The 27932-nt window shown below is 37.6% G+C and overlaps 2 protein-coding genes across 2 annotated transcripts in view; both read right to left on the bottom strand.

Annotated features, from left to right (window-relative positions):
- The window catches only part of CRACDL (CRACD like), a 63418-nt gene extending 58922 nt beyond the window's left edge, over window positions 1–4496 (bottom strand). Inside the window, exon 1 of the mRNA XM_066176571.1 lies at window positions 4455–4496. The gene's annotated coding sequence lies outside the window, so the exon portion shown is untranslated. The remainder of the gene's footprint in view (window positions 1–4454) is intronic.
- Window positions 4497–11937: 7441 nt separating this feature from the next.
- Window positions 11938–27245, bottom strand: TSGA10 (testis specific 10). Its single transcript, XM_066177299.1, is given in 18 exon segments — window positions 11938–12070; window positions 12796–12875; window positions 14272–14380; window positions 14703–14905; window positions 19053–19094; window positions 19096–19135; window positions 19137–19228; window positions 19771–19875; window positions 20664–20845; window positions 22030–22145; window positions 23203–23354; window positions 25787–25869; window positions 26058–26226; window positions 26563–26653; window positions 26655–26734; window positions 26903–26927; window positions 27011–27149; window positions 27152–27245. Coding segments are annotated over 18 exon segments (1887 nt in total). The 5' UTR covers window positions 27198–27245.
- Window positions 27246–27932: the final 687 nt, after the last annotated feature.

Below are 27932 nucleotides of genomic sequence, written 5' to 3' on the forward strand. Positions count from 1 at the left end.
ACAGAACAAACAAACTGTTTATGAGGACTGTATCTTAGCCGTGGGAGCTGAAGCTGACACTTCTTATAACTGTGTACTCTCAGGAATGGAGTATCTCACCTGTAAACTCAGACATTATCCCTAAAATCATTTCGTGTTTCCATAAAAGAAAAAGTTGTGCTGTCAAGTACTGTCAAGAGTCCTTGAAGGACTCTTTTCAAAGCTACTTCTGTCTTAACTTAGCAACAAACTTCAGCAGAGAACCAGCTGGCAGAGGACACCACTGAATGTATGTGCCAGCTTATACATGTGTGGGTTTTCCATGCTCCTGGAGCTGACTGATGAAGTCTGCTCTGAAGCAGCTGGGAGCATGGAGAACCACAGGCCTGAGAATTCTGAGAAACAAAATGCACTGGAAGAAATACCAAAGAAATCAGTGTCCTGTTTTATCTCATTCTCTCTGAACATCAACAGGCTGGCTAAAAAAACACGTGCCCTAAGTAAATGCTCTTGTAATTACACTTCACTAGACTCATTCAAGGTCATGAAGAGTCAATGGTGATAAACTGCTAAAAAGTCCCACTCTTATACCCGTTTTGATGCATATTTCTCTCAGTCACTGATTTAATCTCCCTCGTGATTATTTCAAGATCTGTCAGAATTTAAGGCATCACCAATGTCTACAGTGAAATTTGCTCCCAAGGTCCATTTCAAAAGTGCTGCACAAAAGCAGGTACACCATCTGCTGTTTGCAGGGTTCCAAGACACTTTTTTGTTACATTCCTGCAACTACTGGATAAGCTACTACTGCCAAGAGGAATTCTGTTGACTCTCTTTGAGGCTATATAGAGTACAGGCATCAGGAGTAATAGGACTTGCAAGAGGTATGAACACAGTAAAATGGTACCCTTGAAATTAAGGCATTGATTATTTAAGCCTGAGCTTCACTAGGAGCATCACTGCTGATCGTTTTCACAGAAACATCTACTAATATATCTACAATCTGCTCCCAGACTGCTATCTGTATTTTCCCAGGGGCCAACAGACCCAGTTGCTTGGCTCCGAGCTGCCAAGACTTTTAGTTTCATCCTGTTATAACTCATCAAACAGATGTAGGCATTTTACACTCAGAATTCTACAACCAACTATGTGCACTCTTTATAGACACCAAAAAATGGAGTACTCCAGAATTCCCGTACTGACTGCATTGTTTGCTTTCATGTTTAATTTCAAAATTTTCCATTTTAAATGTATTCCAGAGCTGTCAGACACCTCCTTGCCTCTTATATTGCCCTGTGTTACCAACATCTACCTCCAAAAAGGTTAATCAAATTTGATACTGTATCAAAGTTCTTTTTGAACTTTCCATAATGACTTTATGAGATGACCCAGATTTAATGAGCCTGCCTTAGCTTAACCCTCTTCATGTGTAGTGATGGAAGGAGAGAGAGGCTGCAGTACCCCACTGAGAAGGCACTGGGGAGGATTTGTGCAAGTACTGGCCAGTTCAAAAACATAAACTGAGAGTACCCAAGCTGACCAAACCCAAATAATTCTGAGGGAGTTATGCTAACTTGAGGATGAGCAGCAACACACAGAAATGCTTTGGTACAGATAAAGCCATCTTCCTTAAGTGACAATGGCCACGAATGGATGTTTCACTGCAGTAAAATGGGTAGGAAAATGGTCTCCCTTCCTGACCTTTTTGCACAGACTCTCTCTTTAATAATACAGAACCATAAATCTTGCAGTAAGAGAAGATTGTATATTTAATGCCTTGGATAAATTACATTTTATGACTGAATTTCCATCTCTCTTGTGATTGTTAACTCTCTTCCAGGATATGCACAGATGGGAAATGAAGCAGCTTTTTCTAAGAGCGTCTTACAATCCTGGCATGTACAGCCTTCATTCTACTGCCTTCCAACAAAGATTTCCATGTTCAAGTGGATGTCCATTAGTATTTTGGACCCAAACAAACTAGTCATATTCAGTTCACCAGCACCTACAACTGAAGAAAGGCACTTCTAGGCTTCTGTAACAAAAAGAAAAATGAACTGTGCATTGCTGGGTATATGCTACATTTAATGGACCAAAGCCTGAGCTTGCTGTTATGAAGACTGCAGAGAACAAGAGAACTGATGCTTTCCAGCTGTGCAGGGCACCAAACATGAGATCTGTGACACTAATAACAACAGATTTCAGAGTCACCTTCACTTTCTACACAGCGAGTGCTCTGCAGGTCCCTATCTACAATGTGTATTGGCTATACTCTCCAGTCAAAGACCAGTTGTGCTGGAAACACACATCTGAAATCAAGAGTGGAACAGCTGGGCTGTGAGGCAATGACCATTTATGACAAAACAGGGAGAACTTGTCTATGTATTGTTAGACATTGATGATTTCACTTTTGTCCTGGTGGATCTGAAATGCAGCTTTGCTACTGCAAGAAATATTTGCCTGAGATATTTCCATAATTCAATCCTATTTTCTGTTCTTCAGTAACAGTTCAGTGCCAGTCCTTGTTATTAAGGAGTTTTCCTCCTCCTTTTTGCTACTCTTTTGTCTTGACTATAGATACCGGGGCTACCAGCCAAGTATTGTACAGCTGTTAATGTCCTGCACGACAGAGAGGACAGCAGAGGCTGTCAACACCACCACAGGCTGAGTGTGAGCAGAACCCTTTCCTCTGTAGAGCTCAAAATGGCAGGCAGCACACACTCATATTCCCATCCGCTGCAACACTGCCAGGTTAGCTGGTTTTTTTCCAAGAGAAGAATTAGACCCTATACACCCAGAAGCACATGCTAAAGAAAACATTTTTAATTAAAAACACAGCAGAATTTAACTTCACAAGGTCTCTGTGAAAGCAAAGAAACATGACCTTCTAGTTTCTATAAACTCTGACGTCTGTACATAAACTAATCACCCATCACTATAAACAACCACAGACAGTTCCTACCTCATCACTGGATAAGCCTAAATGCACCTGCTCCCTTTCCTTTAATGATAAGCCAACTCCTACCCTGAAACCGCCTTCTTTCAATGATTAAAGAGCTACAAGGCAAGTGCCAGTAATAAAGTTACATTTTTTTTTCTTTTGTAATCTAATCTTTGCCCTGTAGAAACTGCTGATGAGAGCTCAGTTCCACTTAAAATTTACATAAAAACAATCCATATCATGTTGCATGGGAAAGGACTGTTGCCCCAGTGTTTATTGGCATGGTGATGCAAAGACTGAAAAATTACTCTGATGCAAAAATGATGTACAGCCTTGTATCAGCATCAAACAGGCTTTGATGCATGGTTGCTATTTATGGAATCTAATGATCTGTGAGTGATAAAGCAAATGAACTTCTTAATGATGACAAATACAGGAGAATGTAAGTACTGAGTAGAGAACATAATGTCCAACCAAAGAGAGATTTATGGGAGATCGTTGTGGTACCTAAGATTTATAATGGCAAAATAAGAGAACAGGAAAAGTTTCTGGAAGATCTTGTGTGTCTACCTGGAATAACAATTTACTTTCAGAGAAAGGATGGAATGTCCAGTCCACTGCACGTTTCTAGCTGATACTTACATTGCTTAGGTATTTATGCGCAAATAAAGCCTAAGAATTGCATTACTTTATCCAATTTAAATACAATTAAAATAGCTATAGAAAATTAATTTAAGTTTTTAATTAGCATGAAACTATGCAAACAATTAGTGTTTATATTGTTGGGGTGTTCCTATAAACTTCTCTTTATATATGGGGTGGTTTTCAGCTAATTGTATGGCAAAACTGGCAAAGTCATGTTTTCACAACTAAAATTTCATTGTGCTCTTAAAAGGTTCTGAATTGAAGAGACTCCTATACAGCAACCTGAGATCCATCAGTGGCAATTAAATTTCAATACACTAAATATACTATGGACAGTAAAGTTTGTCAACAGAAGCTAGCATAATAATGAAAACAATACAATTGTGGTATTTCAGATCTCTTGTCTGAAAATATATTAAAGAGGGGGGAAAGTCACATCGTTTACGGCTGACTTCAGGGTAGAGGATCAGTCAGCATTTTGAGAGACATTTGAGCAATGAGAGAGGAAAAGCCACAGCCTTACAAGGCAAGAAAACACTGCCGGCTGCGCTCGGCCTCCTGCAGGGAGCCGGGCTGGTGGGAGCACAAGCCTGTTCACCTCAATCCAATTCACACCCTCGAGAAACCTGGAAACTCCGGCCGCGAAGGAGCCGTTTGTGTACGTGGAAACCGCCGTCCCACTAGGTGCATGCGGCCTCTAAATTAAACCCCTATTTTGCTTCAGGTTAAGCGTCTCCCGTGGCTGCGCTCGCAGACAAACAGCCTCCGGAGGAGGCGCGGGGAAGGAAGGGAAGCCCTGCCCGCCGCCCAGCCTCCCCCGACGGCAGCGCCCGCGCCTCGGCCCGCGGGAGCCGCTGCTGCAGGTGCCGCGCTGCCCTCACTCACTCACCTGCAGCCCGTGTCGGGGACGCAGCCCGCGGGGACAGCGGTGCCGGCGGCGGGGAGCGGCGGAGCCGGGCGGCGCGGACCCATCCGAGCCGCGGACCTGCCGCCACTTGCCCGCGGGCCCGCCCGCTCCTCCCCGGGCCGCCGCCACCTGCGGGCCAGGACCCGCCCGCGGCCCGGGGCCAAAGGCGAGGCGAGCCCGCGGCGCTGCCCCGGGGCGGGCGGGGTGCGGCGCTCAGGTGTTTTCCACCTCAGCGAGACATTGACCGCGGCCGGGGCACAGAGCCACGCGGGGGTGAGGAGAAGGAGCGGACCAGGCACTGTGAAAGGGCGATTCCACCGCTACGACTTTCCGCCTCGGCTTTTCTTTCCCCCTTCGCCTAGCCTAAGTGGCTCAAGGTAGCGATGAGCCATCTCCAGTTTATTTTCTCGAGCGAGTGTTGGAGGTGGCGGGGTAATTGCAGCACGTAGCTACAGTCAGGATCCTTGCGGTGGTATCAGGATGAAAGGCTTTAGTTGAAGCTGCTTGCATCTGTGGACAGTAGAGTCCTGGGATCTTTGAATGGGGTGTTTCAAGCTTAGCTTCTATGCAAGAGGTGAGAAAGAAAGTCTGGCCGAACTGAATGGAAGAACTGACCAAAATAACATCGGGTAGTTAATTCCCCACTTCGGCATCTTATCTATTCCAACAAATTTCTCTCAAACTTGTGAGTTCTGGTTTCAACGTGAGCCCTTTTTTTATTCCTAAAGAGTCCCTCCCGTGTCAAGTCAGTGAGTCTGAAGACAGCAGTTCTGGATAGAAAATACAGGTGTTGCCTGATAAATGGATGAACACTACACTGCCTTGCAGTCCAAGGCAAAAGTATTAGAGTGAAAAATGCTGTGGAGGTTGCTTGTTTCTTAGGGTCCTGATAAGGGAGGAAAAAATGAAAATGGAAAGCTGGTGCACACTGACTCAGTCTTAAAATGAAAAATCATTTCAACACTACTTCCAGAGCAGTCACTGAGGGTCAAAAAAGAAATTCAATTATAGGTTTTATTTCTGCCAAGTAGCATTGTTTTAAAAATATTCATGTGATACTGGCAAAAGTGCTTTTATGAAATATTGCTATGTGCAGGAAAGACATACCCTCATGTAAAGCAAATCCAAGAAGTACATTGTTCACTTGCTCGGTTGCACTGCAGCTCTGACAACAAAGACGTTTTCTGCTTTGTGTACTCTATATAATTGCTTGGGTGTAGGCTCCATTCAAGATAAAAAATGTTTGTTCTTCTCCCACCTCAGGAAATAAAAGCACCAAAAATAAAAGAAGCACAAGATAGGAAACTTAAAACTAAGTTTAGCTTTGCATCTGCTGAAATAAATTATTAAACTGCTTCATGGATTTTAATAAAAATCAAATGTGGGACAGCCTAGAGAAAAATGGAATTACAGTGTATTAGACAGTCAGGTAAAAAAAAATCCATTGCAAGGGAACATCCATGCCTTCATACATAATGTTTTAATTACAAGCAAACTTTGTTTTTTCAAAGCTTATTACTAAAAAATCTGATCCTTGTCATGAAATAAGGTTGTGTTTTGATATATTCAATCCAAGTAAAGTCACATGAAAATTTAATCCATCTTATGAAGCTCTTTTTCTTCTGTTTGGAAAGTGTCCAAAATGTAAAACTAAGTGAAATATCTTTCCATGTCCTCAGATAACTGTGCATGTTAATACCACAAAGCTATGGATGATTCATTCATCTTCATTTCAGTTACTCCCTCTGCTGGGAATTAGCGTGAAAGTTCAGTGGATCAGAGGAAAGATCATTAAGAGTGCAATATACATTAAAAAGCCTCTTTTGCTTCTTTTATTAAAAGATCACACTTCTTTACAGACCCTCCATTCTGTATCAGTAAATCAATTTGCTTTTCTTGTTGCAGGGCTATTCATTCCAAAATTATGTGGAAGGAGAAGCTAATGCAAATTAACTAGTTAAATATGGAAAGTATAGTAATTTCTTATGCATTCTACTGTACCATTGTAACTGCCGATATCAAAGATTAAATAAATATAGAAAAGCAACTGAGTACCAGAACTGCTAAACTATATCTGATACTGATAGCCAGGTTGCTAATACTCCACTGCCTACACTGACACTGACAGGATTAGTTGGTCTGAGAAGAAATGAAGGGGATGGAACAAAAAATCCAGTTGTAGTACTGCCAAAGACTACCCCATACCATGAACGTTTTTTCTGCTCAAAGACTAAAACCACTTTCTTTAACACCGACAACAGAATCTTAACTGTGATTACATGTTTCTAAAGTTCAAGCTTTATTAGTGACTGAAAAGAAGAAAAAGAAAAAATGGAATGATGGCAGTGGTCAACAAGGGGAGACCAACAGATGTCATACTGTAATGCAGATACCACTCTGTATCCATGCATCCTCCTTCTTCTAGTATGCAGAAAGGATAATAAGGAGGAGGATACCAGAGATCCTGAATTCTTTCTTTTACAAACCCTGTAAACCAGTTATGCTAAAGTGAAATAGCTTCTACTGAGTGGTGGGGACAGTTTTCGTTGCCACAAGTAAGCAAACTTAGTGAAAAACAACTCTATAACCACTGGCTAAAAATTATCATGAATACTTTTACAAATACTGTAGGTTTCTTTGTTATACAAACCACATGATTTTAGGTCATAACAGTATAGTTGAATTTAAAATGCTCTTATTTTTTATAAAATCGCAAATTGTATTTTCTGCTTTACCTATGTAAAAATATTGTGGTAAGAGATGATTTAAATATATGTATAAAAATCAAGTATAGCATTGTTCATGGTTGCAAATAAGTGTCACAAATGCAAAAAAATGATAGATTTTTTTTTTATGTAGGTCTCTTTCCAATCAAAATATTGTAACTAAGCAACGACAAGAAAATCACAAGTAACGCACATGATGAGGAAATAGATACTATCACAAGGTGTGTAACACATTTCAGGCTGGCCATATACAACAGTAATTCTTGGGTATTGAAAAAATTAAGATATATTACAAATTAGAGCGTTTACAACCAAAAGTAAAAAACTGTAAAAACTCCAAGCTCATTATTGGCCTTTAATAATCAGTCATGGTCTGAAGGTTTTTTAGAATATACTATTGGGGTAGTGCATACAATTCCCTACCAACAAACACTGTTCCAGTCCTCTTGGGCTATTACTACAGACATTGCCAACAAGCAAGTTTATTGTCAAATAAAACATTTTGTTCACAAACCTCAGCAAATTCAATTAATTTTTTCAATTTTTTTCTTTCTTTCAGTTTCTGTCTTAGACATAGGGGGATTGCTACTACAGGGATCTTGCTCTCTGAATATACTCACTTGAATGGCTTTTTTTCTTAACCATCAAAAATTATGCAGCAATTAATTGCTGTCAGAAGTCACTTGAAGTCTGTATGTCATCACTGTAAACAAAAGTTCCTTTGGCTCCATCCATGATCCCTTGCAATTTTCCTGCAAAAAATTAAAGTTTTCATCTCCAAAACATTTTTTAAGGAAAGGCTAACCCTAATAAAAAGCTATTACTTTACCAGAGTACTCAAGAAAAAGAAGGTTTATTACATCTTGTTATTTATAATCTCATATTCCCTTACTCCTCTCCACTTAAGAAAAGAATTTTTAAGTCCAAATTGCTTTTTAGATGAGCACCTCTTTAATGACTTCTTTATTATGTTACATGGAAATGCATCATTATTGCTACTAAAGAATTACATCTTAGGACATGGGCCTCTGCACATCATATCCACTCCCAAAAAGAACTCCTTTTATCTGTACTAAGTTCATCTAATATCTGCTTCTTATCTTCTAGATGACAGGGTATTAGTTTTATAGACCAAGATCACATATCTCAAACTGTTTTGTGATCATCTTCTAGAAAAAAAAATCAATACGACAGTATGATTGCAAAACAACAAATCTCTTTCTCATCATCTGCGATAATGAAATGATCATCTTCTCTCATCTGGGAAAAGTGTACAATATGCCTTTTAATAACTGCATAATGTGGCAATGGTTGATATTATTATGTCTGCTCCTACATTCTTTATTACTTGCAGCAGCAAGCAGTCCCATTAACACTGGTGATTGCTGATATGACTTCTGTGGCTGTCTGCTAAATAAGGAATGAAGACCCAGGACCTCCAAATTAAAATCAGTACTGTATTAAACAATATTGTTACTCTTGTGGAAGATAATCCTAAAATTTATGTTGCACATATATATTTATACTTTAATTTTTTTTTTAAACATCATTCATGAAACTATTTTTAGGGGCTTTTTAAAGCCACCTGTTCCTAAAAAGCAACACAGTTGTTTTATTTCGGTATTAGGAGAATTTGTATGGGTTGTGCTGTCTTTAATTATTACTCAGACATGTATGTTAATGCTGAGCAGTCAGCTTATCACAAAAAAATTTTGTATAAAGGAATATATGTACAAGTTTATACTTAACCCATTATTGTGACCAACATGCCTTTGCTTGCAAAAATAAACCAGAGACCTAATAAATTCTTTTATGAAGACAGCAAAAAGGACAAATCTAGGTGTGGATTCTGAAAGCACTTTGATGAAACTTCCTAGTCTCTTTAACAGTCAGTCCAGATCATTTGACAGATTAGATTTTATTGTATAAAGATATCATAATGCATTTGATGTGTAAGGCAAGCTTTGGACTCCTATCACTTAAGAAAATCAGACAGAAAAGGTCTTTCCCACCAGGTCTGCAATACAAACTGCAGGGCACGTCCTTTTCACTTTACTGGAGCAAGGACTCTGGCACAATAAATACACAGTGAAAGACAGAATAAGAAAAAGTTACTGTCCAATTTATTTCTGATATCACATCCTCTACAGAAGGAAAAGGTCACTGTCTGCCTCATCTCCCATCACAGACTGTCTGTTGAAAGAGCACCTGGAGAGAAGGAAGGGCATTAATAGTGATTCCAACACTACTATCTCATTATACTTCGTGAATACTGTCAAGTCCCACGTTAGGTGTGGAAGAAGCCTCTCCAGTTTCTAGCAGTTGTTTCTACAACACCTTTTTCAATCCCTGGTGACTTGTCTTAAAGTGGCTGGAAAAGGGGATTTCCCCTTCCAGAAATTCCTCCTGGAATAGTAGTACACTACTTAACAGGAACTTACATCTAGATCATATTTCATCAATTCCCCAAATATCTATTTTAAAAGACTTAATTCTGTGATTCTGCTGATTATTACACCCGAATATTTGCATTAATATTCTTGCTTTTACTCTCAGGTAATATTTTACATATGTTTTTATTTCATTCTGGTCTCAATGAATTTTCTAAATCTTTCTAGAGTTAGCTGAGAGGGAAATTATAATTCATAGATATTTCATACATTTCTACTATTCCATCTTATTCTTGATTGACACTCGAAGTTCTTGACATAAAATTTATCAAGAACTGTAGTATTGTGGACATTAAAGCAAATATGCAAATCAAAAGTAAATCACTTATACAAAGCAGACATTTCCAGATTCAGGTCTCTGCTCTGCTTTAGGAGAGTCTTTCTTAACATTTAATTCATTTCTATATCACTTCACTACACAAACCTGATAAATTCTTTCCATTTAAGCTTTTAAAGTGTAGCACAGACTGCCAATGTTTCAGTTATTATTTTAACTGCATGGTTTTTTGGGTTTTTTGGTGGTTTTTTTTTTAATGAAAATAATCCCAAACCATCTAGCATAAACAACTAAGTAGTGTTCAGGGGAATTGAACAACCTGGTCCAGTGGAAGGTTAGAACTAGATGGTCTTTAATGTCCCTTCCAACACAAACCATTCTGTGATTCCAGGATTCTGTAAGTCTGGAACAACCTCAGTTCTTCCCAGGCAGCAAAAAATAAAAGTTTAACAAAAACCTGGATGTGGAAAAAAGTTAGGAATTATATTAGTTATTATATATGAATTATATATCTTGAATTCTCAAAAATGGAAAATAACCAAGCAGAAGAAAAATTTTCACTGCCATGCACAAGCTGCATAGATTTAATTAAGAAAAACTTAGCTTAAAACAGTCTGAAAATCTTAAATAAACCTGACTCACTTACTTCGTTTTCAGTCTTTAAACTCATTGTACCCTAGGAATGTGGAAAAGTCACATAAGGCCAACCAGGATACCCAAACCAAAGCAACAAAACACCAAGCTAAAATCCCCCACAAAACCAGGAAAAAAAAAATAAAAAACATCAAGCAAGATAGGAATTGAATTCCTAATCTAGCTTGTAGAAGATTAGTCTTCATTTGTTATTTAGTCAGAAGTTTACTACTTAGAATGGAATTTTATCACCCTGAAAAGGGAGTAATGCAAATAGAAAAAGCACCATAATTGTTAGTATCAGTGTGCTGACTACATGGATTGTTTCCTCTTTTCTTTGTAACTATCAAAAACAGAAGAAAGTGTAATGGTAATTAAAAGTAAATGAAACTGTTCCAAATGACACAATGTTTCTTTCAACAAAGTTAAGAACTACACTGTACTCAGATGAAACTGAGTAGACACAGTTCTATCAGAGGAATGAAGACTCCTTGTACTTGCTATCAAGGACTGGCAGTAGCTAAAAAACAACTGTCTTGCACAGCTGTGCTTTCTTCCTAAAGGCACCAGAACCAGCTCGCTGATCTGAGGAAACTTGTCTCATATTACTGGGACCCATTTTTAATACTTAGAGGAGCCTTTGATAGCAAAGATTAGTCAAGTGCCAAAGATAATAATCTCAGTGAACAAATTAAACTTGGAAGTACATAATCATCTCAAAAGCAGGTCATGAACTGAGATTTTTTCCCTCCTCAGCTGGCAGTATTTTTTTAATGCATGCTGCCATCAATCTATCACAAACATGTGATGCAACAAGCTTGCAGCTACCAAATAGGAAGCGAGGCTGAGACTGAAACTGCCGGGAGTAGCTCCATGTTGTGGGAGTTCCGTTCCATTAATTGTTAAAAAGAAAGCTGGGCTTGCTCCTCCTCAGGACTATGAGTACTTGAAGACTGAGAATGCATTATGTTTCTTGTAAAAAAAATGGGCATATATAGAGTAAAAACTACTCTGAAAACTAGAAGAAAGACCAGATAGCTAAGACCTTTTATGTAAGAAAGATGAAAATATTTACATCTACACTTTGTACAAAACAGTGACAAGCTGAGATTTTCTGTAGCATTATTTCCATTACTGTTTTAAGAACTTTTAACTACAGCATCCCAGTACAAGTAGTTGCTGATGATTAGTTTGATACAATTCAGTAAAACAAAATAAAAGGAGCATCATCAAAAGATTGTGGTCCTGAATCTTGTAACTTTTCTTGCATGAATGTAATTCCATGGAATTCAGTTGATATTTCAACAAGAAGTGTCAGAGTTCATGCTTTTATTTTTATTTTCCACCCTGTGTTTGGAACTTAAATGCTGTGGAAACACCTAGCCTTCCAGGGACTAGTCCAGAGACCTATCAGGAGATCGATGATGGGAATGTTGAGGTCATGATATTTTTAATGTAGAGCTTAACTGATGTGAATTTGTACAACTCTGATGTTGAAGCTCCTGAAGTTCCCTAAATAAACATTATTTTACTGAGACAAAACATTTTTTCAAAAAAATTTAAAACCATCTCATAGTCAGTACAAGCCCTTTTTGTCCTAAGATTGTCAGCTTCTAAATTTTATTTTAAAAGGAAATGTAGTTTTCATCATATGCTTCTCTGAAAGACAGATTAGTGAATCTCTTTGTATTATTCCCTTACTGAGATCTATTTCTACTAATTTCAATATCCATTGTCTCAATTTTCCCTGAAAGACTGAAGATAGCCATGGCAACTGCAGGTTTAAAACTAAAACCTGTAAACATCTCCAGGGAAGAAAAGCCTAATTTTAAGGTTATTCCAAAGTAAGAACAGTGCTGCTTGTGGTGCTCCTGTGCTGTTTGAGTTGGCAAGGCCAGTGGAATAGAGTCTACTGAAGTGCCCTGAAACTGATGAGTATTTAAGAGATGCTGGGAAAGTTGCAAAATGGAAGTCCAGTCATTTTGAGTGCAAGAGATGGGGCCTGGATATTGGATCAACTCACAACTCCTGCATCTGGCTGTATGGAAAGGAAGTATGTGGGATTGGATAATCCATTGGAAAGTTTTGAAGGTACGAACTCCCCTGGGATCCTGGTTTCAGTCTGTCAGTTGTTTACACAAGGAGAATCTAGCCTGTGTTGGATTGGGAAGCTAGAGGTAGGGTGGCTACAACAGCCCCTGGGCTTCAGTGTGGCTCAGCCATTACCACAGAGCTACCCGTGGAGTGGACCACTGAAGCAGGTCACTAAAGCCTGCTGGGCAATGACCACACTCAGCACTGGCTCAGGGAGCTGGATCTAGGGATGACAAAAGGATTTGCTCTAGCAACAGCAGCCCAGCAATCCCAACAGTCCCTGTGCTTGCTCACCACATCCAGGGGAGGACAATAACTAAAACCTGTTGTTTCCACAGGAGTCCAAACTGCTTCTGCAGTCAGAGGGATGGGAGGGGAGGTGCTTTTCCTGGCTGATAAAGCCAGACTGATGCATCAAGCCTCCTGGTATCACTGTTTTAGTGCCTATTCAATGACACCTGACAATTTTGGCACTTCCACCTCCTAATTTCAGGCATTATTCCATTCTGCACCAAGGCAGTAAATCAGTATGACTAGTCTAGCCACTGTTATAAAAAGGATAGCACATACCCCTTCTTCAATCTAACAACAAAACCAAACCAGTCACTACTCACAGCTGTTGCTTCCATTATGTACTAACATGACATTGACTTTAATGACAGTATTTTTCGTACATGGCAAATTTTCTGGTTTTCACTTGCCAGTGCCAGAAAAATAGATTGCCTCTAAGAAGCTGGTCGAATTACTTTCCATGAAAGCAGAGATGTCCTCTCCAGACCCCTCGTCCTTACTTATAAGAGAACAGAATATCAACAATTTACTAGTTAAACAAGACACCTCGTTCTTGGACCTGTGCTATAATCACATCAACTCTGCTTCTTTTAGCTCTCTCCTTTACATATCCAAAATAATACCCTGAACTGTAATATTTTATCCTCAATACATCCATGAAATAGAGAAGTATTGTTGTTTCAAAGATAAGAAAACTATGTAAGACACCAAGACTACATAGATAAATTAATGCATGAAGCAGGACAGAGAACACTCTCTGGTGCTGTGGCCAAATAATGTGAAATAGTTCCTACATGTTGTTAAACTCTCTTCTTGCGAAATCAAAAAAAAGAAAAAGAAAAAAAAAGTGTCATACTGCCATTTGGGAACCATCCATAGCACTTCAGGTAGTACCTGGGAAAATGGGGGTTGGTACAGGCTAAAATCATTCCAGAGGGTGCAGAGAACTAGTAGGTGATAAAGCACTTGTATAAATGACTAGTCACCTGGATTTTCACTATAGATCAAGACAGGCATCAGTATAAATGAGTGAAGAGAGATGAGCACCTTCAGGAAAGTGACCCATCTCATCCTAAACTGGGCTATTCCAGAGGGTAGTTAATATCACTGTCTCATTCTGTTGACTATACAGGCAACCTACACAACTAATCTAGACATCTTGTGTAACAGCTGAACAGACTAAATTTAGTGACATGAATAGTCTCCGAACACATAGGAGATGTACAGCAGTGTAAATCCAAACTTTGTTCTTTATCTGACTAATTAGCCTTAGTACTATACTGCATTTCACCCCAATTAGCTGCAGGAAGCACAATACAAAAATATACTTTCCTATCAAAGTGCTCAGTCCGCAGCTGTGTTTTGGTGATATCCAGTTCTGACTGTAACTGAGCTGCTCTGTTTCTGAGGTGAGTAAAATCTTGATTCTGCACAGCAGTGTGAAGTCCATACACAGTAATTAGATAGCTACTGTAATTCTCCAAGCATGTAGCCACATGCAATTATTCAAAATTAAAAGGGCAGCTATATCATGCAACTGAGATTAAGAACATTTTTTGGAGCAAAATATAACACTATGAAGAAGAGTCTATTACAGTTTAACTGAGAAATCCCAAGCAGGTTTTTGGTATCTTCTGCTATTAATGTAATCAAGGTACGTAGGTCATTTGAAAATGTAGCTAGATATGAAACCACCTCTGTTTAAATACACTTCAAAAAAATGAGAAAAACTGCAATACTCTCCTGGTTATTTACTCACAGATTATTTTTTACTAAAGCAAGCTGTTCCTTGAGAAACTGAATTTCAGAGTCTTTCTCTTGCTTTGCTCTCTGTGACCAGAATTTGTTCTCACAATTGGACACAAGCAAAGATTCCAGTTTTTTCATAGATGTTTCTTCATTTCCCAGTTGTTTCCTCAGCAGCTCTGTTTCAGAATGGTTTGACTCCCACTTGTTCTGCAGATAAACAACGATTTTAAAGGTTCAGGTGTATGTGTATCAAGCTTTCTGGCATTCTAGTGGGGTATTCCTTAAAAAAAAAAAAAAAAAAAGATAAAAATAAAAAAGGAAGTCTGGGATCAATGACAGAATTTGTTTTCACTCCAAGATGGATGATTAGTTTTATTTCTTCCCAGTCAATATCCTCTGTCAGATTTATAAAATCATCCAATGTATATATCTTAATATAAATGTACTCGATACAAATGACAAAATGCTATGAAATATATGGATCAATGGATTCTGTAGACAGAATCATTAATGAAGAGGAAGGAAGGAAGTTTCATTTCTGTTGAGGCAAGAAGCTATTGATTAACTGTTTGCACACAGGAAATAACATGTGGTACTACAAACCAGTGCCAGCACCACCAGCAAAGTGAGATTACACTTATTTTACTTACAGGAGCAAAAAGAATCAGCTGGGGGAAAAGGGAAAATGAATAAAATCCAAACAATGAGATTAAATATCTATGTATCTTTGAGGAATCAAAAAAAGAATACCCAAAAAACCTAGTACATTCCACTGCAGTGGGAACAATGGACATACCTGAGACATAGCTACACACACACATTAAAAAAATAATTCCAGAGACTGAGAATCAGGAAAATCAGTATTGGGTCCGCTGTAGAGACAAAGAAACTGCCTGTTTTAATCTTAGCATAAGTAAGCTGGATGCTATTTTCCCTTCATCTTTTCATGTATGCATTATAGTCTGACGAACTGGGTCTGTTTGGAGTGCTGCAAAACTTTTATCTGTATTTTACTCAAGCCTGGTTTACATTAAGCACAATAATGCTCAGCCAAAGGTCATGGGAAATCTATGAACTGAGACATCTTAACAAACTCTCCACCTCTCCAGCACATTTCTCAGAAATTTCAGAATATAACCATTTGTGTGTTCAAAGGAGGAAGATACTGGAAGAACTCAGATCATAGGCCAACAGAAGGGGGAAAAAAGAAAAAAAAAAAAAAAAGCAAGAAAACCTATTTGTCATTTATCAAAACAAAAGTAATTTTTTTTTCTTTTACCAAACTAAACTGAAAGGTTTCTTCATTCTGAAAGGTCCCATTTTCTATTATCTGTCATGCAAAAAACTAATTCCTTTGCAGAGAAACAGTTTTGATATTCTACATTTGTATTTCAGAACAAAAGTTTACTGAAAACTGTAGACAGAAGAAGATATAGGAAAATAAACAGTATTAGAAACATTAAAAGAACAATATTATTCAGAATCAGGTTTAGTTTCCACTTGTGAATATAAATATGCTGCAATCTAATAACGCAGATTCTGCACTGGAATACTGTGTAAAATAAGAGCCTTATCTGAAAGTTATACATGGCTAATGAAAGACTACTGGTTGAAAGATACAAAAAAATCAGTGAAAATTTCCTGACTTCAGACTTTTCTCCAACTCTCCAACTGCATTTCTGCAGTTTTCTTTCCCAAAATTGTTGCTCTTCTCCACAGTCCCAGCAATCCCCTCCACAGAAGGATCCAGGGAGGCTTAGCCATATTAGATCTCATAAAAGTTTCAGATAAATGTCATATGCTGGAACTCTTCCCTGTCAAAAGAATCATGGAGGATTTCACAAGGATACAAAAGATACAAACACATTAGCCTGGAATGCATAACCAACTGGCAAACAGCAGCTTTACCCACTGTGCTTCCAAAAGGCGTAAAGGTTCAAAGAGACTGCTGGAAGCCTATAAAGAACAAGAAATTATGTCAGCTGGAGCAGAGGATGGACAGGTCAGTAATAGAATCATACTGAAAATACCTGAATAATCTGAATGTGTATGAACAACTTTCAAAGTTTATCCAAACTGAATTTTAAAAAATGTTCATATCCCACATTAATTTTGTAGTTTTTGTAAAAATCAAGGTCAATAAAAACTGATTTCTAAGGGAAATTAAGATTAAAGATATTGATACTTCCTAAAACTGTCAATCATTTTGAAGTCCACACCAAGTATTGCTAATAAATAGCTCCAGCTATTCTTCTTACTTAGTGACAAGATGTAAAATTGAAGATATCTTTCTTCAAAGCAACAGTAATTTTAAGCCCTGACTTATGAGTGGTCATAGTGAAGCCCTGCAAAGCAGTGAGGCACTGTCCTTTTTAAACAGTGTACAAGTCAGTCCCCTTGAGGAGTAAGCCCCTGAAAAATCCCAAATTAAACATTTTAAAAATTGAAAAAGTGATCATTCATGATCCTAAAGTGTATTTGGATCCCCAAAGTATAACATTAACATAAACTTATTTTTCTAATATATTTCACATACACTTTCTACCTTCTCTGCTGTGGAAATTAAATGCTAATTTAATCATTCTTTGATTTGCATCTAGTTTAATGCAAAGTTCTGGTGCAGATGTGACATTTGCAAGTACAGAGACTCTCTCCTAATGTATGTTTTGAGGCCCTCTGCCCATTTTCACAAGAGAGTTGCTTAAGACAGAAATAGGAGACTCGTATGCTGCTTCTGTTGTTAAATGCTACAGTAAAGCAATATGAAACTCTACTAAAAAAATTAAAAGTTTCCAAAATCCTACAAAATATCTCTATGTAATTGTGGCAAATTTTAAGAGGCAGCAGTAATATATTCTACAGTAAACTTTAATGTTACTTCTTTAAATAACTCCTGTATATAAAAGCTAGAAGAGTTCTTGCTTCTGACACTAAAATTAACTACTGGCATTTTAAACTATCCTTCTAGAATTCTACTCCTTTTGCAGAGTTAATAAGGTTGAAAATTCTACCATGAACCACATTTTATTTTCAGATGAGATCCTCTTAGTTTAGCCATAAAATTTGGTTTTGTATGTAGATGATCTGTGAATGCTGAGATTCTGGAGTCATATTTATACTACTGTCACCTGTAAATAAATTCAGGCATGACTAAGAGATGAAGAGGTCACATTAAAGTGCAGTCCACAAGGCAGCAGCAGGTCTGACTAAAAGCATTAAGAATTTTGTACGTTTAAAATTAACATAACCTAGGTTTTTCCTTTTTGAAAAATGCCTGTACTTTGCCCAGTGATATTCCTGGTCAGCCACTTTCAACTCTTTAAGTTTCAGTGGGTGGCAGAATGAATACAGGAAGTTAACTGTGACTTGCTTGAAGGATTTACCAGAAATGACATCCAAAGAGATTATTTTATGGGAGCACATCACATTAATTCTAGCTTTGTCTCACCAAAAAACAAAACAAAACAAAAAAAGCAGAAGGAACACTAAGTACTGATGAGCACATTAGGATGTTTGAATACAAACTTCTGTGTCTTAGATATTTGCCTTACTGCATGAACTGGAATATGACATTTGGAATTCTGACCCAACATGTTGACATAGTGTTCATGAAGAGGCCTGTTTATTCCTATACTTAATAGCAGTCATGAGGGAAGGAATTAGAAGGATGATATGACTGCTGTTTTCAGTCTTGTTGGACAAACTAGAACCATGTACCAGTTTTATTGTATCTTAAAGGAATGTCAAAATCTGTCACTCCACCCTTCTGTGCTGTGTTGTTATTACTGTGTTCACATCCACTTTCTGAACAGCAACAGTTGGGTTCTTCTAGAGTATCTAATGTTCTTGAGTAGGCCTCAGCAGCTTATGTGATGTTCAGGAAGCAGAAATGATCTGCAACAAAAATTGGAGAATCCCCAAACCATGTTTATATGCTCACGACGTATTTCCAAAGACAAGATATGAATTTTTCTTTAAGTTCTTCAGATTTTCAAGTGGGAAGAGGCTCTTTGGGACATCTAAAACAGTGGAAAGAAGGCTAAGAAACTCAAAGCAAGAAGACCAGGGACAGAAACATGACAAAGGTGACAACATACTTGATATGATTAAGGTATGTGGGGTTGTGTGATTCCAAACCATGAGAGCATCTAATTCTTTTGTTTTCCTTCAATTTTTTATTTTTAAGATTTTTTTTCCCCATGTGTGACTAGTGGAATTCTGATCATATTGTTATATAAAGTAAAATGCATACAGCTCATGCTGGAAAATCTCCCTGAAATAGAAGTGGCATTAAACATAATTTTAAAATATTGCCAGATCATTTCAAGGGTGAACTGTGGAAAGAATGATTTCAACTCACTTGCTCCATCTGTGTTTCAAGGGACTCTATTTTCCCTTTCCAACTGTGGCTCTGAGACTGCACTGCTCAGTGCCAGTCTAACAGGAAAAGCCTGTTTCTGCTTCATGGCATTTTGCATCCCAACCTTCTCCTTGTTCACAGGCTTTGTGATAATTCTCAAGAGCTCGCAGTTCTCTCTCCAAACACATAAAGCTTGTTTTTTTAATAATTTACAGTAAGCTCCAAAAAGCAGGGATATTTATAGACCTACAGATATGGTATTGGATATACTCTTTCCACTGAAAATTTTGCCATTTAGTGGAAACATTGAGAGACCTCTCAAGAACCAGAGTTTTGTTCAAGACGAGAACATTTTAATGATCAATAGACATCTGTTAAGAATGGCTAGCTTAACATTAGACATATAAAGTTTAGCAATAAAGTCCAGTAATATTTATTTTTGCTTTAATTCTATAAAGTAATAAAGACAAAAGAGTTCTTAGTCTCTGTATTATTCCCTGATTTTTTAAGTTTAATATACACACGTGTGTGTATATATATAACCACAATGAAATATTCTACCATAATATTTTACTGCAAAAAAAGCCATGAAAATATGTTCAAACTACTAAAACTAAATTAAGACAATGCAAATAAGTTTTGGTTAGGAAGCACAATTTTCTATGGAGATACCTAAAATTCACATTTTTAGTTAAAAAGCAACAGTTTTGATTTGTACACTCACTTTAGACTTCAGCCTGAAAGTATCTCTCTTTGAATCCTGAGCTTTCAACTTCATATCATCAAGCTCAGTTTGGTACTTTGCTAGTTTTTTATATAGTATCTATGAAGAAATGTTTTTTCCATAAGGTTTAGGTATACTGCTTGTACCTTAAAAAAAAAAAAAAGAATTAGTGTGTATCAAAGGTTTGTGGCTTTATTAACTAGTTTTTAAAGGCTATGTGAACTGTAAATTATGTGCATTTTTATAAACCGAATTTTTCTTTTGTGAAAAAATATGGTTTTTACTTATAAATAATGCTAAGTCTTCTTTGAAAGAAGAAAAATGTCTGTAAAGGAATGTAGCAGTTAAAAAGAAAAAAGCAGATGGTTTATTTAGCAGCTAGATTGTCAAAAAAACCCCAGCCTGTCCCATTTAACAGGCAGAGCTCAATCAGCTCCATCTCTTTTTGCATTACAGTTTTTAAAAAGCCTGTATTTTAATAAGTGGAAGACTGATAAAAAAAATTAAGTAATTTAATTCTTATGGAATTGCTTGCATGCTAATTAATCAAGTGGTTATGTCCCAATCAGGAAAAATACAGCCACACGTATTAGGAGAACAGACACAGAATTTCTGAGAATTATTGCTTGAGAAAGTGAACAGAAGAAGGAAAAAGAACTGCAGAAAGGCTGTCTTGAACTGCACAGTTCAGAAATTTCTTCTGTGCCAAATTACTAGAACTCAGCTGGATGATCAGCACAGGTCAAACCTACTGCTGTTGGAGTCGACATGAGTTTTTATTGTTGCCCTTAAACTGGAGTAGAACTAGACCAGCACACAGCACTGCTGTAGGTACCAGTACAGGACTGATACCCCAACAGATCCTTTCCCTATTTAGCTTTTGTGACTATTTGAATATTCGAACACACCTTAATTGCCAGGCTTTCCTGAAAAGTAGCAATAGTCTAAATCCTCTCTCTTCCTTTCACACAGTCTTGCAAAGATGACCTCTCCACATGAAGTTGTGCAATGGTTTCTTTCGAAGCACAGATCTCTTCTTGTTGTACAAGACTTTATCTTGAAAAGTTACCTGGATGCAATCAGAAGCATCTCAATTTTTATTAATTCAAGCCATTTGAAATTAAAATTCTTATAGTACCCTTCTAAAGCATAAAAGCACAAGGCAAAAGTTGCCCTTCAAGAAAGCACTGAAGCATACACCTTTTAAAAATATAGTAATAATAATCTATAAATTATATTTATGGAACTGGAGTCTTCTTTAGATCAGGGCCTTAAATTGCATGGCTCAGAACAAATCTGTTTTTCAAGAGCAAATATTTAGATCATTAAAAATAACTTTCTTTGGAATTTATAACAAAAGTCTAAGCAGAATTCCTATAGACAGAAGCAACACGTAGACTGCAGCATGTAATCATAGATGAAGTAAGAGACTGTTTTCCTGATATTACCGAGGAGGTAATAAACTGGCAGGAGTGGCAAAGGGTCATGCTGACACCCAGAGGGACTCTCACCAGCTGCAGAAATGGGCTGAGAACAACCTCACGAAGTTCAATAAAGAGAATTCCTGAACCTAGGGAGGAACAACCCCTGGCACCAGTACACCTTGGGGGCCACCCAGCTGGAGAGGAGCTTGGCAGGAAAGCTGGGTGTCCTGATGGGCATCATGTTGAACATGAGCCACCAACGTGCCCTTGCTGTAAAGAAGACAAGCAGTATCTTGCTCTGCATTAGGGAAAGTATCACCACTCTACAGCTGTAGTTTTGGAAGAACATATTCCTTGGCAGTACAGGAATAATAATCCTTGTATCCATTTCCTTTAGTCCCATAATATAAAAAAGGTGCAACATACAGTACAGGATATATTCTGCAATATACTATAAAGCATGCTTTCCTGATTTCCACCATCAGTGTTTTATGGTGCTCAGAAGTGCTACCACTGCCTTAGGGAATCACAAATATAACTGGCATGCTCAGACACTGCACACTGCTACCAGCACACGCTGTTCAGCTGACAGCATGTGTTGTCACTGAAACTTATACTTGCCAGAGCTCTGCCACATAACTTTAAAATGCAAAAACCTGTCAATAATGAAAGAAAACAAGAGTTCTGCATTCAAAATGTTAAAACTTTCAGAAGTATATTTATTTGCATTCAATGCCTTTTCTTTCAACCCATTAAAAAAAAAAGATGACTGCAGAATATGGTAATTAGCCTATTGAATTTTATTATAAAAATCGGATCTGTCACTCACCAGTTTTTTCATCTAAATGCATAATTTTCTCTTGGCTAAGTTGCATTTCAAGTTTTTTCTTCACAAGGCTTCACTGAATCCCTGAAAGCCTCAGTTCTGTCTTTTCATTCAATAAGCTGGAAAAGCAGAAGCATTAAACAGGAGAATTCAGACACTGATTTTTTTTTTCTTTCTTTTTTTTTTTTTTTTCTTTTGGAAAGTTCACTAAAGTTGCAAAAGATAGGAAAAAATGAGATTTTTCTATTTTAGACTGTTTGGGATATTTTATTAATATTAACTTTAATTTCAGTATATTAAATTCTGAATAATCGTGTAAAGGATTAAAGAAAAGTAAGAAGAATTCTTTGCAACAGGTGATTATAAAAAAGGCACAAAAATAATTAAAATAAAAATCATCTCCTGGGACATCCATTGGAATACCTGACCTGTTTCAGGTTATAACCAAGTTATCTGTTCAAATGTAGTAATAATAATGATTTTCATACTGAGAGAATTCTTCTGTTCAAGAAACTGAAAAGAATTATTGGTTTGGTTTAGGGGTGTAAAGAAAAAGATCTTTTGGTAGCAGCAACTAGTTTTCAGCAATTCAACAGTGTTCATAAATCTGAGAATTTATTATAAAGCAGCACTCACTGACATATGTTTTATTCCCCAAAGGCTTTGATTGACTCTAGTCCTACAATGCTTCTGAACTTGGCTGGGAACTCCAGTTGAGCAGCAGACCATAAGCCCTATGCAAAGATTCAGTTTTATTTCCTCTCATGAAAAGGTTCCAAGACTAAGAAACGGATCTTTAAAACCAACAACATGGCATTCACTAGTTTATGCATGTTTGCCTGTTTTCATAGAAAAAATGTTAAAATGAAAATAAAATTATTCATATGCTATTTACCAAAACCCTTCAATCCCTGTAGTTTCTAATAGAAAGCTCCTAACTCTAAAGCAAGTGAATTTTCACTGAAGATGGTTTCCACCGTATCATCATATCAATAAGACAAGAACATTTACATATAAATAAGCAATGAGGAAAACAATTTCATTCCAAAATGCAGGATGGCTCATAAGCATCTTTTGTAAATTCCTTTCCCTTTGAGCCATATAACAGTTACAAAAACCAGTGAGCATAGGCTGATGTTACTAGTCAAATTAATGCAATTACATACTTTTACTTACCAAAGAGAAGCATATTCAGCTTCCTGTCAACTCAGCTCAGTTTCAGAATCCAGTACTTTTCTTGTCAATCTTCTCATCTCAGTTTCCAGAGAATCAATGGTGTCTTTCATTAGTGCCACTTTGGACATCTGTTCTAACTGTTCACTCTCTAACTATAAATATAATCAAACATTAACAGCTGAGGGGGAAAAAAAAAAGAGCTGATTTATAGAATTTATTTCAATTTTTACTCCGTTTTTAGCACAAATCTTTTGCTGAAGAAGTAATGTCCAAGCAGCTCATTTACTCAAGACCTGACTCAGTTTACTGAAGATAGTTGGCAAAGCCCTGAAATGTGACTTTTGTTTCTTCTGAAGGTAAATTAACATCCCATCTTTTAGATCTCTGGGAATATTTTCATTTATTCATGTAAATTTTTGGTTGGTAATTATGCCCGAGGGCAAAAATGTTTGTCATTGATCAACACTAAAAGTTTTCAGTGCACAATAACATAAAAGAAAACATTATGAGTGTATGAAGGTAGAAATCATGGTTTGGGACACAACAAGACCAATAATGGCCTTAGGCCTCTATTAAGTTATACACCTATGTCAATAACCAGGTAGAGAAATCACTGTAAAACTGTTGCATAAAGCACTATGTAACCAAGTTACCACCATGAGGCCTTCAGGTCTTTAGCTAAAACAAAGAACAGATCCAAACACTTTTGCACAGTCTCCAGCAAAGCTGGTTTGAAATCTTCAGTTTAAAGAAACCTCTGTCTTTTGATTAAAATGCTTACAGTTAACATTCAAAGGGCTGTCCTTTCTAAATTATTTGAAACACCTCTTTTAAAGTACAAAAATTCTCACCTCATCCCTCTCCTCCTTTACCAGGTTTTTCAGTACTAATTTCTGTGTTACTATAATCAAAGGTCAGGCCTCTAAAGAACAAGTCAGTAAGCCTCTGGTATACAGTAGCTTTTTCAATACTAACGCCATAGATTTCATGTTGATGCATCGCCCCCAAAGGGTACCAAAAGAACTGAAGAAATAAGATGATGTGCCTAAAACAGGGCTCCCAATACTCACTACACGTCATATGTAGGCGTGTGATTAAAGTTAATTTACTACTCAGAGCTATTTCAGCCTACAGTGTATTCTTCGTATCAGATGCACTCCATTTAATATTATAATCTGTGGCATTATATTTATAAGCTTGGCAGGATTTGAGAAGGCTGAGGCAGAAAAGGAAGATAAACCGGAATTTATAACCACAAGATCTAGAAGAAAGATATACTGCAGAAATCAATGTTAATTTATTTAAAAGTCAAGTTCTACTATGACTGTAAGTAAATTTAAGATTTAAATTAACTTTATTAATGTTTTCATTTTCTATTTTAGTCCCATTTATTAGCAAACAACTGTACACACAAGTAACTTAAACCATATTAAATACAACTTGCCAAAACAGTGCAATTATATTTAGCTTTGAAGCATCAGGTCTTAGATGATACACAGCCATAAGATAATTCACATCTGAATGGACTCTGGGTCTCTAGTCCCTGCTCAAAGCAGGGTCAGCTCTGAGGTCAGGCTGCTCAGGGCTTTGTCCAGTCCAGTTTTGAAAATCTCCAAGACTGCGGGCTGCTAGACTGCCATCATAAGAAGCAAGTATTTCCTTAGATTCAGCCTGAACCCTTCTGGTTTCAATGGATGCCCACTGTTGCTCATCTTTCCACCAAGCACTGCAGTAAAAAGCCTGTTTATGACTTCTTGATGTCGCACCTTCTGGCAGGTGGGACTTATGTGCCTCTTAAGACGTTTCTACTCCAGGTGGAATAAGATCTGGATATAAGATATAAGATCTCTGTGGGTAACAGTGTCAAAAGCTTGGTACAGTCTTAAAATCACAGAATCCCACAGTGGTTTTAATTGGAAGGGACTTTAAAGACCATCTTGTTCCACACCTCCTACAATGCGCAACGACACCTTCCATTACATCAGGTTGCTGAGTACTCCATCCAGACTAGTCTTGAACACTTCCAGGGATGGGGCATCTACAACTTCTCTGGGCAACTCGTTCTCTGGGCAACTGTGAGGGTCTCACCACCCTCACAGTCACGAATTTCTAACTTGTATCTAATCTAAACCTGTTGTCTTCCAGTTTAAAATCGTTCCCCCTCACCCTGTCACTACATGTTCTCGTGAAAACTCCCTCCCCGGCTCTCTTGTTGGTCCCCTTTCGGTACTGGAAGGTGCCAAAACATGTCCCCAAAGTCTTCCCTTCTCCAGGCCGAAGAACCCCAGCTCTCTCAGCCTGTCTTTGTAGGAGAGGTCTCTAGCCCACTCTGATCATCTTCATGCCCTCCTCTGGACTTACTCCAACAGGTCCATGTCCTTATTATGTTGTAGACCCAGGACTGGACACAGTTCTCCAGGTGGTGTCTTACCAGAGCAGAGTAGAGGGGAAAGAGTCTTGGTAAATGACATCCACTGCTCTCAGCCTGTTGTTTCCTGATAGCAGTCGGGTTGGTCCTGCAGGATCAACCATGAACATCACCTGTATTGTATCTACAATTCCATAAATAATTATTTTCCCTTACATTGTGAATAGTAGTTTCAAGCTCCTCAATTCTCTGTTCCAAATGAGCCTTTTCATTAAAGGCAGTTTCTTGGGAAATCTGTATCAGATAACAGCAGCAACAAAATCACATACAGAACAAGATTCAACTCACCACAGACTTCTAAAGCAATTAATTCTCAGGACCAGAATAGAAATCCTTAGCAATTTTAATTACACTGCTAAGTAGTGTTCATGTTTAAATAACCTGTGGGGTGGGGCTGAGGTGGGATGGGACAGAAACAAACCTTGTAACTGCTCCCTGAGGCTATCACGTTCTGTAGGCATCCTCTGGATATCTGACAGCACTGTATCCCTTTCTATCTCCATGTGTCTTAATACAGCTTGAGCTGTCACAGTGATTTTAGGAGTCCTGGGGCATTTTGTAACTTCCTGACAAAGCTGGGAAATCCCCTCCTGTGCCTGTTTTTAAAAACAGGAGAATAACGGAAACATGGAATAGATAATCAGTATATTACTGGGTCCTGTGGCTGGTAATGTAGAGCATCCCAGAAACTGTGTAATATCGAAGGTGAGGTAATAATTTGTGCATGCATTCTTTGATTCAGGAGAGCATTTTTAACTCAGGGCAGCACTTACAAACTTATATTGAACTGACAGATTCAAATCACAGAATTTCCATAACTTTTCTTTTTTCTATTTTTTAAACAAATACTTTGCATTCTTTCTTCTTTTCATACGAAGCCAAAAGTATAATTTTTTTCTTGTACATTACCCTGTTATTTCAGTTAATCACACAAATATAAATAAAATTTCCTCTTCATAAAGACTGAGAATTTTGTCTCTCTCAGCTGTTAAAACTTGGAAGTTACCCTGAATTTCTGCCACAACGTTCATTTATTTTCCATGTTGACTCAAGTTTTACACATTCTCTCAGCATTTGCAAGACTTCTGGATCAGAAACCACTCCCTAAAGAATATGGTGATACAGTGTTAAAGCAGAGAAACAATTCTTATGCATCCTTCTGTTTACAATCAATTAGTGTTTCTTCCTGGAAGTTATAGCTTTAGTATTTTATCATGAGATATATTCTAAAAAGTATATTCCTCCTCTTCCAAAGTGATTTCCCAAGCTTACTTGGATGGATGATTTCTTCTTCTCCTTCTCCTTCTCCTTCTCCTTCTCCTTCTCCTTCTCCTTCTCCTTCTCCTTCTTCATCTTTTTTTTTTTTTTTTTTTTTTTTTAATGCTGCCACAAGTAGAGGTTCACTTAGGACTTGAGAATGTGTTTCTTAATACTTTAAACAAATTCTCAGTCTCGCATTTACAGCAATCTCTGTCCTTTTCCACTGACTTAATAAAGGCATCATGCCTTGAAGGTGACCTCCTTGCTTTATTTCAGATTCTGTTTGTAACATAACCTGCATTAGCATAAATGAGAGAATGTATGCACCGAAAGAAAACTTTGGTAATTACTGATACTTCAATGAAAAATGGATAAATACACTCTTCAAAATGAAGATGAAGCAGAAATCTAATCAAAATAAATATCCATATAATACTTTAAAGTAACTTCTGAATGTCTGTGTTTTCTCTTTTTGTTATACTGCAAATATGCTTGAATGTCCTCCTAATAAGGATCTAACAAGGAAGAAAGGGACATAAATATTAATTAACTTGAAATATATCTGTTCAAAACTAAGGGTAGATTTGTAGTGGAATATATAATGAATTTTAAATGTGATAGAAAGTAGACCACCATGTTTGTTTAAGGTCCATGAAAGATGAATTTTTTTCATGGAGAAGGCTTCAGGGAGACTCCAGTACCTAAACAGAGCTTACAAGAAGGCTGCAGACGGACTTTTCTCAAGGGAATGTAGTGATAGAGCAAGGGGGAATGACCTTAAACGGAAGGAGGGAAAGTTTAAATTAGAGAATAGGCAGGAATTGAATGTCTTCAAGAAGAATTCACTTCTTCAGAGGGTGATGAGGCACTGGAAGAGATTGCCTAAAAAGGCTGTGGAATTTCCACACCTGGAGGTGTCCAACATTCCCACATCTGGAGGCGTTCAACAAGCTCTGGATGGAGCTCTGAGGAGCCTGGTCTAGTGGAAGGTGTCCCTATCCACGAAAGAGGAGCTGGAACTAGGTGGTCTTTAAGGTCCCTT

This window comes from Chamaea fasciata, unplaced genomic scaffold (genome assembly GCF_029207755.1).
Source record: "Chamaea fasciata isolate MVZ Bird 193981 ecotype frontalis unplaced genomic scaffold, bChaFas1.0.hap1 SCAF_2, whole genome shotgun sequence".
NCBI lineage: Eukaryota > Metazoa > Chordata > Aves > Passeriformes > Sylviidae > Chamaea > Chamaea fasciata.